The sequence below is a fragment of the Pipistrellus hanaki genome (genome assembly GCF_964339955.1).
Source record: "Pipistrellus hanaki genome assembly, chromosome: 8".
NCBI lineage: Eukaryota > Metazoa > Chordata > Mammalia > Chiroptera > Vespertilionidae > Pipistrellus > Pipistrellus hanaki.
In genome coordinates this window covers 24,516,151-24,530,059 of record NC_140510.1, presented here as the reverse complement: position 1 = coordinate 24,530,059, position 13,909 = coordinate 24,516,151, and the positions used below count along the sequence as shown (strand labels likewise).

The window sequence follows — 13,909 nt, the reverse complement described above, 5'->3', positions numbered from 1 at the left end:
TCTGGAGCAAATGAGCTGCTGCTTCTTGGCTAACCCGAATGCAAAGTCACCTGTGCTTTTATATACGGGTCCCCCTTCTCTTTGCTCAAAAACACACCCATCTTGTTCCTGTCTCCTGAAATTCAGTTGACATTTCTTCCTGTTATCATCTTTTTCAGTTTTTCTCTTCATCCTTGAGAGTCTGATGCCTTATTAAAAATTCCCAAGCCATTATTTAAGTGGAGATGGAGAAGGCACGGGGGGTTGAAAATTGGCCCTTGCTCTACCATGTTTCCCCCAATCCTTTCTTCACCCTGCAGTCTGTGTTCTACTCGCACCCAGTCTGACTAGAAACTTCGCACATGGCTCCAAACCTTCACTTAGGTTATTAAGGGCAGAAAAGCCTCCCCTGGTAATTTCTTAGGCTTTACATTGTACCAGCCCTCACCCCCTTCACTCCTATCCACACCTACTTCATGCTCTGGCCCTATTTTACATCTTCCTCGTGGACCATGTTTTCTCTGTAGGTCAACCCCCTCATGAGGAAGCCACCTGTCTGACACCTGGGTGACTCTGAATCCTCCCTGATATCCCAGCTAAAAGGTCACCTTCTCTAGGGAGTCTTCTTTGGCACTATCCCCTCTCCAGGCCTGGGTTCTCACAGTCATGACACCCAGTTCTTCCTGATCTAGCTTCCACCGCATTGTGAGTCCAATCAGGGCATCTGTTTGCCTGGTACCTGGTAGACACTGCAGGTTTTTTCAGTGGTAAATGAAGTGTGTGTTTTTTTTCCTCTCAGCACCTTTATCACTCAGGATTTTGGCCAAATATTTCAGGCCCTTCTTGACCTTCAAAGCCTTGATTACATTCCCGTAATAGCCCAACAATCTACCCACCTGTTACCTTTTCGCTCTCCTTTCTCCAAATGTAGAAAGTCTGGAAAGTGTAAACACCTGAAGTACTAGTGTTTGTTCAGTCACTTGCTACACATAAAAGCTTTGTTTCAAATGTAAAATTAGCAGAATTGTATGTTGTAACATTAGTTTGGAATAAAGCTCGTTTCTGTGGCTTAAAAATTAGACAGCAATCAAATCAGAACTTGAAGTGAATCAATACTTAGTGCTGTAGCATTTAATGTGGGAATGAAGAAGAGAGGGTTGTGTTCAAAGTTGCATTTGCTGGTAATTTTGATTTATTCAGGTTGTGGATGGGCAAATGAAAAAGAAAATAAAAGGACTGGATTTTTGATGCCCATCTGTTCATGCTTCAGAGACCTGGAAACTGATGTTTTAAATTTCCTGGTTTTACTTTCTTGGTTTATGCAGTTTTAAGAAGGGAAAGGATGGAACCGCTCAGTTAGGGGGAAAAAAAAAAAAAAAAAGGAGTAAAAGGAAACACAAGGAATAGTGAAAAGTAGGAAAAAAGTACCATAGGAAACAAGCAAAATAGAAAGCAAGGAAATTTTTTTTTATTCATAACATTGGACCTTTTTGTAATTAATGTGCCTGCTGGCGTGAGTACAAATCTTTGATTGGTATACAAATGAAAATATGGTAACATACTAAAATACCTGCCTTTAATCTGAAAGTTCAAGGTAGCCCAGTGTGAATACAGAGGACCAGAGGGGTTTGAGGAGGGATTGGAGAAAATTCTTTGTATAGGACATCTTCAAAAATAAATAAATTCATTAATAAGAATAACTAAAGTATAACTTGTGAGAGTTAAGGAAATACATCTTTAAGAAGGCATGGATCTGTGGTTCATAAAGTAGGCTTAACTATGGAAAGGTCAGTGCAGTCAGAGACCAGAGTGTTTAGAATGTTGAGTTTTCTCTTTAGTAACAATGACAACATAATGATGAAGATCTTCACCATTATCATCAACAATAAAAAATAACTGTGTTGCCCTGGCTGGTTTGGCTAGGTGCATAGAGTGTGGGCCTGCGGATTGAAGGGTCCCAGGTTCGATTCTGCCTGGGTTGTGGGCTCAATCCCCAGTGGGCATTGTGCAGGAGGCAGCTGATCAATGATTCTCTCTCATACTGATGTTTATATCTCTCTCTTTCTTTCCCTTCCTCTCTTAAAAATCAATCAATAAATATATATATTTTTAAAAATAACTGGGTTTACTGAGCTCTAACCATTTGCCAAGCAGCATGGGAAAATAAAATTCTGCAAGGCAGCTTTAGTATTATCTCCATGTTCCAGATGAGGTAGCTGCTACTTAGACAAAAGCCCCTTCTCTCCAAGTCAGCTAATAAGTGATAGACCCTGAATTTGAAGCCAAAAAATATCCTGAGAGCCCTGCTTGACCCAGTATGCCATTTAGCCCCTTGATAATAATTATAAAATAATCAGGAAATTTTATTAGATATGTTAATTCTAGGAATTGGAGAAGCCTAGGAATGACCTCATTCTCCTTGAACAGACCAGAAAACCCAGGTTTAGAGAGATTAATGACTTTATTCACATCCAAGAAAAATGTTCAGAGAAATTCCTTTTCTAAAACCCAGTTGTCTATTGTGAAACTTTATATTTAATTTAAAGAAGTAACATTTTGTTTCACAAGAAAATTCACAAATAGTGCCCCCTTTTTCTCCTCTACATTCTCTTATCACATTTGATAGTCAGCTCTCTCTTCTTTTATAATATTCTCTTGTCAGTGTCTGTCAACATAAATGTAGGACCTCCTGCTCCATGGCTTTCCTGACACAGTGTTGACCCCTTTCTGCTTTCTCCATCACAGTCTCCAGTCGTGTTCGTGTTAGCCATCTCAGGCTGCCTTGGCATCAGTCACACCATAAACTGGGTGGTTTACTCAACAGAAATGGATTTTCTCACAGTTTTAGAGGCTGGAAGTCTGAGACCAGGGTGCCAGCGGGTTGGGTCTGAGTAGGGTTCTCTTCCTAGCTTGCAGATGGCTGCCTTCCGGCTGTGTCCTCACCTGCAGTGGTAGGAATGGAGATAGGGAAGGAGAGCGAGCAGAAGTGATCTCTTACTCTTCTTAGAAGGCCACAGTCCTGTGGGATTAGGGCACAATTCTTATGACCTAACTTAACCCTAATTACCTCCTAACGACCCTATCTATCTCCAGGTATAGGGGATAAGGCTTCAGCATAACATGGGAATCTGAGGGAACCCAATTCAAGTACAATGATGTCATGCTCTAAAGGACACCCTCCCATTGGAACACTGTCACAGGGGAATGCTTGTATTATTTGGACAGAAGAGAGTGATTCTTTCTTTAGTGCCAGCAAATTGTCCCATCTTTCAGAATGTTTTCAGAATTCTCTAACTACGGGCTTTCAAACAAAATATCAAGGAACAGAACACATGATTAGAGATTATTTCTGGAGTTCCCCTCACTGCTTTGTTGGTGCTGTAGCAGACCTGGGATTCCCAGGGTAGTGAGAATGCTTACTTGCCAACAAGGTAAATGCCTGCAAAGCAGCTTGCTGAGTGTGTGCATGTAAAACAGCCCCTTCCTCTTGCTTGGAAGAGATTTCTTCACATGCATATCTGGGAACCTTTTCCTTTTTTGTTTACTATCATTAAATTAAGTGAGGTAAATGGATAGCAAGTTTTGAAGCTTTGCTTCTGAGCTATTAACGAAACAAGTGCCAAGCAAGGTATTACGTTTGAATTTTAAAATTAGATCACTTTAGTAATGGCATCAGTAAACACAGTTTGGTTTAAAGGTGATGTGTATAATTTACAATTTGAGGGGGGTTAGAGAGAAAAATAAGTCAGTGTGAAATGTTACTATATGAAACGTTACTAAAAGCATTGTAAATACATACATAAGCTCTTGCAGATAGAAGGAGCTTAAATATTTGTTTAATGAATATTTGTTTCTGTCTTAACCCACTGATTCAAGCACTGACCATCTTATAAAATGCCCAGTTACCCAAGTTGGCCTTAGGAAGAATCCTTAAGTATGGGTATAGCATAAGGAGCAAGGGAATGGCAAGTTTACTTCGATTTACTCAACTGCTTTACATATCATCTCGAACAAATTCTCTCTTTTAATCCTCTCAGTAAATTTGCAGAAACAGATATCACCATGTTGTATAGATCAGGAAACAGTTCAGAAAAAGTGAGTGACTTGAATAACTTCCCGAACACGGGGTGCCAATGCTGTCACATCTACCAATGCAACCTGGGTCCTCCCCTCTTCAACCTGCCCTCCCCCTTCCTTGAGTGGATTTACTTAAGGTGCTTCACAGAGATTTCTCTCCACTGGTTCTCCCAAAATAATCTTTCTCATAAGCTTCCTGAGGTACCTGCAATTCCTCCATTGTGATCAATTCCCTTGAACTAGGTTTTGCCCCCTTTTGAAGGGCATAACACATTGAGCATGGAGGGTGATTGATACATTGTGGGAACTGAAGATTAGTTCCTGGCAAGACCAGCAATGGAGAGCAGGGCATGGTCAGGGCTGGATGCACAGCGGGGCTTAGTTGCAATTTAGGATGCAAGGAGATGCTGGCTGGGGTTGGGGGTGGGCAGAGGGTGGGGGATCAGAAAGTAGTATAAGAATCTTAGGGATTTAACCACAACTAGATGGAGAATGCTTAAAGTGGAGGTAAGAAAATTAAGATTTCTGCTTTGCAGTTTAGCCTGAAACTTTGCTTACACTGTTGAATTACTGTAGTAAACCTTGTATAAACTAGAGGGTTTTGTTGCTCTTCTGAGAGTGCTCTGTTTTGGGAGGAGTGGAGAGCATGAGCAATATGCTTACGTATGTTCACAAGGAAAGCTCTGAATTAGGTAAAAATTATTTCTATCAACATGCAAGGTTTTCTCATTCTCATACGTTTATAGGGACCTTAAATTTTATGTTGGGAGGAGCATGTTAAAGATTTTTAAAGGAATTTTACAAAATTGCATGAGACAAACTGCTCATATTAGTTTGCAGTTAAATTAGTAATGTATACAATGTTTGAAATCAAGAGAGCATGGGGAATCGAGGCTTACTTATCTAAGTTAAACAGTACTAATCACAATAACTCTGTTGTCAGAAGAGGCCATGCCAACAGATGGTATGAATTAGGTCAATGGAAAGTGTACAATTTTCACAAATGATTTTTAGAAATGATGGTGGGAAGTAAAAATAAATAATAGGCTCATAAGAACCATCTTTTCCTATGGTAGCCATGCATCCCAGCTATTTAAAGGGCAGAAATCAGAAAGCTTTGGACCTTAGATAAGAAGCTTCTCTTTAGGGCAGCCCTCAGGGAAGATGCTGTCTTCACCAAATATGTCTTCTCTGGGGCCAGATGTGGCTAAGGAGGCAGCCTGGTGCTCACCAAGGTGCGTTTAGTTTGGGCGTGCATTTCTCAGGCTATTGCATCGTGTTTGCCTGTTAACTGTAACCGTGGCAAGTTTCAGTGGATCCTACTTTGCCATCTTGTCACAAGACAGATTCTTTGTAGTCCAAGCAAGTCTGTCATGCCCAGCATCCCCTCACAGACTGTGTCAACATTTAATGTTGGCTTTTCAACTTCTCACCATGGGAGATGAGAGCTGGTGAGGCACCCAATGCTGAACGTGGAAAGGACGAGTCCTGACCAGCCACGAGGTGGTGGATGGCTGTTCTCCCAAAGCTTTTGTGCTTGTGGATTGCGATGGACTCATCTGTGATTCAAGTTTGTTTAAAGACTGTCCTGCCAGGAGTTTCTTATTGGGTCAGCCTTTGTAGACATGTGCCCTCTATTTTAGGAGTATTAGCCGTTAGCCATCCCCAGGAAAGAAGAGCAGCCATCCTACAACCAACCACCAAGAATACGTCTTCCTGTTTAATGTTGTGATCTCAAGCATCTAGTTTTAATTACAATGTGTGTGGGGTTGTTTTTTGTTTGTTTGGGTTTTTTTTGCTTGTGATTATTTAGTAAAGATAGTGTGGCAAGAGGTATAGGGGGTGTATGTGTCCACATGAGAACACTAGATCAAGATTTTTACTTTCAAACTTTATAGGTTTATATAAATCTGCTTACCATATAAGTGATGTATTGGACACATGTGGGCTAGCATGACTTTTTAATTATCTTGGATATTTGCTTATGTGGCTAAATTCTAAAAATGTTAATTTTGTAATTAATTTCCAACACATTGTTTGGAAACAATGAATAGTTTTGGTTATAAATCACCCAAGAACTTAGATCACTGAACTGCCGGGATGTGTCTTCCCAGTTGGTTTTGGAAAAGTTACTTATCTTTGATTCCCATTTCCTTTCTCTTCAATTCTCAATATGGTTTCTATCCAGGAATTCACAGAAATCGCTGTGATAAAAGAGAATGATATTTTTTTCTGCTGTCATCCATATTAGCCTTGAACCATACCGTCTTCTGTCATTTTTTTTTTTTTACAGGTTCTCCTGATTCCCCCCTCCCCCCCCAAACTTCCTTTGGTCTACTGATGTGTGGCCTTGGTGGATGGCCTTTGGTTGGGGCTTTCATCATTTTCTCATGTGAATGTGCTTTTCCATTCCTTCTGCCATCCCTGAAATGTAGAATATGCCTCCACTCATTTGGCTCCCCTGCTTTTCAGACTGGCTGTGGCTGCATACCTCCCAGCGTCTCAAACAGTGTTTCATAATGCTTCCCAGACTACCCTTTGGTGAATATTAATTCTTAAAGTGCCTCCTTGAGTCAGCTGGGGTGAGAGTGGGGGGTTGCTTGTTCCATTAGGTGTCAAGTTTGGGACCAGCCACAATGTTCCCATCACATCATACATGCTCAGTGAGTAGTTATTAAATGAGCCAAGGAATGAATGAGTGAACATATGTGTAGTGCACATTATCATGTGCTTTGAGAAGTTCTATAGAGAAGAAGTGTTTGACTTTGTTTAACCCAGAATTTTCCAAACTTGTTTTCTCACATAACCTTTTCTAGCACAACACCTATCCATGCCCCGTGGAAGTAGCATTGCAGAAAACACAGCTTGTAAAACCCCTACCTAAAGGATACAATGCGGTAGCCATACTGTTCTCCCTCTCCAAGCCAAGCTGTGCACTGAGCTTGGTCAGCTTCCTCTCCTTGCCTGACCCACATGTAGACCGGTTTCCTTCACCTCATTGCTAATGCCATCCTCTTTCTTCACTGGCTCCAGTTTGGAATAACCTCTGGTCAATTATACTTTCTGTGCATCTTTCCCCCCCTACATTGTCTTCCAAATCTTGTCTGAGAAGCGAGGCTATTCATAATTTCTGTCTCAAGGACTCTATCTGTTAGTATTATTTCAGAGATTCTATAGGTTGAACTCACTGTATTCTTTTTATTGAAGTCTTTCAAAAAGACATTTGTAGGCAGTATATGCCACCATGACATACATTTCAGCCATGACATTCTCTTCAACAACAGATGGATCAATATTAACATCCTAAATAGCCTTACTTTGTCTTAACTCCTTCCTCTTGACTACCTCTGTTAGTCAGCTACACAGACTGTAGCATCTAAACTTCAGCAGAAATAACTAAAATGCTTGGAACATTTCCTGTGTTTGCCATCAATTGTGACAGTCTTTAATGCTTCTCTCAAATCTAGTATTTCCTTGACTAATCTGAATGAGGCCTTTGGCCCTTCTGATAGGTTCAGTTCTAGCTGTGTTTGTTTAGATGTGGGGGATGGGAAAGCAATCAAATGTAGATCTAGCTAGTACTCACTCCAGCTGTGTCTTTAAAGATTGTCCAACACAATCTTTTTTGTGGCTCAGGAGCCATGTCAGGGGGCAGAAGTGAGAGGAAGACTGGTGTTTGAAAGGAGAGGTTGTAGTAGGTAGACTACTGCTGCTGCACAGATTGACTATTGGCTGGAAAAATAGTTGGAGGTGGGGTCTCATGGCTAATAACAGATTAGAAGTGATTATTATAGTGATCAGGATATTTCTGAAAGTAAAAACAGTTCAAAGATGTTCTGTGAGCAGTAGCATTTCTTGAAGGAAAAATGGGGATTGTTAAACAGTGAACAACACATGTGCTAAAAGGCAGCTCTGTGGCGTTCCTCTGACTCTCTCCTTACGTGCGATCTTCCTCTTCTCTTCAGCACCTGCATCCGAGTTGGAGCAGAGCAGAGAGAGGAGCGTTCAGACTGGTGCCTGTTTGCATAGTCCCATCATTGGGTTAACCCGGGCAGACACTCTGCCCAGTTCTGTAGAAAAGACAATCTCCCCCTAACCCCCACCCCCACCCCCGCCCCACCTCAGGAAGGTGTTATTTTCTTTTTAGCCTGGTGCCGTTTATTGCCAAGCTCTTCTTAACTGTACATTAAAAATAGCATCTGATTAAGAATGTTCTGGATGGGTTAATTAATGTGGTGACTATTATGAAGCAACCCACTTGTTAGTATTATACCTATTTGATCTGGGTATTGATGTGAAGTAATTGACCATAGAGTTACGTTTAGAAAAGCTGGAATAAAGTTTTTTTTTAATTATTTCTATTATGGCAATGAATTTATATGAAACATGTCTATGAAAATATGTCTTCTGCCGAAACCGTTTTGGCTCAGCGGTAGAGCGTCGGTCTGCGGACTGAAAGGCCCAGGTTCGATTCCGGTCAGAGGCATGTACGTTGGTTGCGGGAACATCCCCGGTAGGGGGTGTGCAAGAGGCAGCTGGTCGACGTTTCTCTCTCTTCGACATTTCTAGCTCTCTATCTCTCTCCCTTCCTCTCTGTAAAATATCAATAAAATATATTTAAAAAAAAAAAGAAAATATGACTTCCTTGGCACCAAAAAGCAATGGACTCTGTGTGGGGTGGTAGATGAAGGTTGTTTTATTGTTGTGTTCTGTTTTCTGGAAAATGAATACATTTGTCCAGTTACTTCCAGATCAATTCAGCTGAAACAAAGGAGTAAAAAGTTATTTCAGCTGACTACTGCAGAGTATATGGCAACTAAGGTGATTTCAACTCCCCTCACTAACGGACATATTTCTTCTTAGATTTAGCTCATTGACTAAATACTCCTCTGGGTAACAATTACTATATATAAATAGACTATTAAACATATGAGACGATATTATACACAAGGAAAGCATCGCATGTAACCACCTTCTTTCAAATAACGGATTATTATCTATATTATTTATTGGTATTTTGTCCAGTCCTATTATTTTCCCTAGCTATAGCATTTCCATAGGGAATTTATTCCATGAGCTAATAAATTATACCGTCAGGGAGTTTTTCTTGAAATTCAGCTTAAATTTTCCTATTCTTAATTTCATCTCATTACTCCTAGTTATACCCCCTTGTAGCAGGCTAAATAATTATTCTCTCTCCTCAGAGACTCCTATTATGTACCCCTCTAGTTGTCACTTAGCCAACCTATTCATATTTTGCTCCTTTAATCTGTCCTCATAAATCAATTCTTCCATTGCCTTAATCATTATTATTGCTCTTCGAAGAACTCTCTAATTTTTCAAATATATACAGTTATCAGGTGGCCCAGCTGAAACCCGCATCCGCACAGCATTCTGTCCACTCAGACCTGGTGTCTTCCTTCCCTGTTCACCACCATCTGTAACAAAGTGGCGGATCAGCTTACAGGTCCCATCAGCACAGGCTGGCCTGTCAGCCCCAGGCCATCAAAACGGTGTTTTCCATGAGCTCTATTTGCATTCAGGTTTACTTTTATTTTGGCAATTTCATCCCACGGGGAAGTGGAGTTTTGGGTTACTGCTCATATTTATATTCTGCATCTTTCTGTGTCCCCATTCACCACCATCTATCAAGTCAGTCATCACAGCCTGTGTGAGCATGGGATTCTGTTCCTCCTCCAGAAGGTTTAGAAATGCATTGACTAAAAGCCGGCCCAGCACCTTGTCCACAGCTACATTTCCTGTCAGTTACCAATTCCCATTGTTTACCACCCTTTAGCCAACCTCTGGTCTCTTTTAATTTGCAATTTTGCTTGTGTGCTGAACACTGTAAATGGATTTTATGAGGGAGATGGGTCGTGATACTGTTTTCTAAAATGAAGATAGGTTGTTTTCATGCTCATCTATTTCCACCCCCTAAATTGTGAATTCTTTGTGCTTGTAATTCTGTTAAAATCTTCTGTAAGCTTCCCTGGCATTCCTTATCTGACTTAAAAATCAGGCCCCTTCACTCCCTTTATTGTTGTTTTGCTGATGTGTACAGATGTTCCTTCTCTTACTGCTTCTTCCACTTGTTTAGGAGAAGTGGCAGATATTGTTATACTCTCTCTTTTTTTTTTAAATTTTTGTGTTGATCAATGAACAATTGATTTTTAATTCTTTAGCATTTCCTCAGTATTTTGAATTTGTATCAGGAAGAAAGTTGGTTAGTTCCCTTACATATTTTTGGACCTGTGAGATCTGAAATTGTAATCTGCATATGCCCAAGTTTCTTTCCATTGTAAATCAAGAATTAATTTACTTTATTAGGGCATACCAAGAGGGTAGCACCATTCTTTGTCTACTTACGTCTTGGTGGAAGGAGCTCCTTATATATTCAGGTCTCAAAAGGCTTCATGAAACCAGCACAGAAGCCCTCTCCCCCCAGTAAGCTTTTTGATTCTGGAATACACACAGCATATTACAGCCAGCCTGTGTTTCCAGCACTCAGGGCACTCCCCTCCCCACCACTCCTTGGTGTCGCTCATTGGCCCCCACTTTGAGAATCAGTGAATACCCTCTTCCCTTCCACTCCTCTCCAAAGAGAAGGTTTGATCTCTCAGCTTTCTTTTTTTTTTTTTTTAAACATATGTTTTTATTGATTTATTTTTTTTAGAGAGAGAGAGAGGAAGGGAGAGGGATAGAGAGATAAAAATACTGATGAGAGAGAAACATCAATGATTGACTACCTCCTCCACACCCACTACTGACGATCAAGCCCGAAACCTGGACATGTGCCCTGACTGGGAATTGAACCAGTGACCTCTTGGTTCATGGTTTGATGCTCAACCACTGAGCCACACCAGCCAGGCTCAGCTCACTTCTTAAACTCCATCTCCACCTCTTTCTGCCTTTTTTGAAAGGTGACCTCTACTCATGCTTTGGTGGCACACCTTAGATGCCACACCTCCCACCTGAAACCCTTCTTCAATTTCCTTTCTCTCTCTTTCCCTCAGTTTTGTAAGAAAGTTTGGTTCAGTTATCTTTTATAAGGCCCTATGTCCTCCCACACATCCAAAATTCTGCTGTTATTTCACACGTTAGATTGGTTTTCTGCTTTCATCCTGTAAGCTTCTGTTTCATCAGCATCCTGCTCCCACCCCTAGCAGGTATTTGAAAGGGAACCCCCAGTAAGACCCCTGTGCACACGTGCCCTATGAAAAGAACACACTTTCTCAGGCTTGGTATCAGCCTTCCTCTCTGTCTTCTTCCCCTCTCTTTCTGTGCCCGCCCCCCTCGTGTGCACATACCCTAACCTACTGTCGGGCTTCTGCTGCTTCCTCCATTGGAGCCATCCTTGGAGTAGGCACTGATCCACTACATAACAAGGCCCAAAACTCCTGCTTTCTGGTGCTATGGCATGCACCTCTGTAACGTTTTACACCCTTTTTACTCATTCTTTTGGGGCTCTTAATTCACTCCAGTTGTGAGATATTACTACTCAGATTCATTTCCTACCCTCCAGTTACTCTTTCTTGCTCCTCTTCCCTGGTTCCTAATCCTCACCTACCTCTTAAAGGTATGCACTCTCCATTTCTTCATTCATTCGACAGTTCCGGGGAGGGGCCGAATCTCTGGATGGGCCCGGGACTCAGAAAGCCCTTGTATCTGGCCCCGTCATCCCCCTAGACCTCAGACCCCAGAGCCTGGCCCAGTCTCTTTGGGTTGCATATCATTCCCTGAGGGGTTCATGTTCTTCCACATCCTCCCCTCTGCTCACGCTGTTCCTCAGTCCAGAGTCTCCCTGTCTGCCTTTCCAAACCCTCCACTAAGACTCAGACTTTACCAATTCCTAAGTCAGAACTGATCTCCAGTTCCCAGGATGAAAAGTTTGAGTCTGTTCTTTGCATACTGTGCCCTCCCTCAGGTTAGCTAGTGGTTCACACTTATCTCCCACCCAGTCTTGTCTAAGCACCGCTGAGTTGCTCCCCAAACAATGAGGAACTCCTTGATTTCATTTTATGTAGATGTTTCTACCATCAGTAATCTCACATATCCTTCACACAATATGAGCGGGGTGGATGTGACGAAAGTGTGTACAGGTGTGCAGGAATACAAAAAGTCATGTGAGCAGAAATGCCCAATGTTAACCCAGGAAGTTTCAAGCATTTTCATAAGAGAATGAATTAAGATTGAAAGTGAGCCCCGGGCATGTGGCGACTGGAACCTGAAGTGAGCTTCAGAAGATGAGTGAGGAGACTGGAAACCTTTGCTCTATTTTACTTTCCGTGTGTGCACTGCAAGTTTTATGGCCACAGACATTCTTTGGAAACTATTCAAAGACAATCTGGTCCAATTTCAAACTTTTGAACTTTCTCTTGATGGCTGCTACTCTTTGCTCTTTTTCTGGAATTTTTGTTAGGTCTTTATTTTTTTCTCAGTTTTAGACATCATCTTCATGACCTTCTGGGAAGGTCAGGGGTACATTTTAAATAGTATCTTCAGTGAAAGACTATTGTGTTTCCTTTTCATAACAGATTCATGCCCAAGCATAAAACAGCCCACTTACAGAAGATGCTCAACCTTAAAGGAACCGGTGGTGTCGCTCCATCCCCGGCCCTTCCTCCCGGGAAGGAGCAGGGAAGTTCTGAGAACGTACTGGGAAATGTTGAGCCAGAGCCTGGACCTTGTGATGGGGCACAACAAGAGAGCCTGTTGACACAGGAGCCACACTTGAAAACCTGCAACTTGTCAGATCATTCCAGCTCTCGTCATGGGGAAAATCAACAAAATCCGAATGACATTCTGAGTGGGGTTGATGATCAACAAAGACCATTGCACATTGTCTGGCCTCACAGGTGGTAAGTTTATGACTCTCATTTAGTAAGAATTATACAACTGGTCCTGGAAGATATGTTCTGGTGATTGAATAAGTTATTGTTGCTGTAGCTTCAGGAAAATATCATTTTAGAGTCCCAGTACTTTTAATGGGTGCCCAGGTGACACTATACAATAACTATATAAATAGTTGTGTACTTGGATCAAATTTGAATTTTTGAATTACAGAAAATTACTGGCAGTGATTTGCTCAACTGACAATGGTAGCTAGGAACTTATAAGAAAGTAAATCTTGTTCAAAAAGTTTCAAAATAGCCCTAGCTGGTTTGGCTCAGTGGATAGAGCATTGGCCTATAAACTGAAGGGTCCTAGGCTCAATTCTAGTCAAGGTTCCATTCTAGTCAAGGGCTAATTCTGGTCAAGGTTATGTACCTCAGTTGCAAGCTCAATCCCCTGCTCTGTGAGATATCTCTCTCATATGATGATTTTCTCTCTCCCCACCTCCTTTCTACTCTCTCTAAAAATCAGTGGAAAAATATTCTCCGGTAAGGATTAACAAAACAAACAAAAAAGTTTCAAAGTATAACAATAGGAACATATATATATATATATATATATATATATATATATATATATATATGTGTGTGTGTGTGTGTGTGTGTGTGTGTGTGTGTGTAATATATGTAATAAATAATAAATATACTGTTTATCACAAAGGTTTCATTTGTATACATAGCTAAAGCAGAATTACCATGAAAACAAAACAATTTCCAATATTTACTAATTTGACCAGTTTCAACTGGATGCCTATTTCCCTTGTGGTGTTGTGTACCTGCACATTTGAAACCATTTCCTGGCTCCCAAATACCTCTGTGTTGTGCTAAGCAAAGTACTTTCTAGGAGAGTCTTCTCTATACGGAGGGGGAAAGTAAACTGGAACAGATGATTGCACCACACATAAACCCCTAAACTTAACCCTGGCTCCTATAAATTGGGATTTAAAGAGGTAAAATGTCCT

At 41.2% G+C, this 13,909-nt stretch overlaps 1 protein-coding gene across 4 annotated transcripts in view; it reads left to right on the top strand.

Annotated features, from left to right (window-relative positions):
- GTDC1 (glycosyltransferase like domain containing 1) overlaps positions 1-13,909 on the top strand; it is a 348,217-nt gene that overhangs the window by 272,512 nt on the left and 61,796 nt on the right. For all 4 annotated transcript variants that reach the window (XM_084891913.1, XM_084891914.1, XM_084891915.1 and 1 more), the window contains one exon: positions 12,591-12,914. In XM_084891913.1, the coding sequence (XP_084748039.1) occupies positions 12,591-12,914 (324 nt within the window). The remainder of the gene's footprint in view (positions 1-12,590; positions 12,915-13,909) is intronic.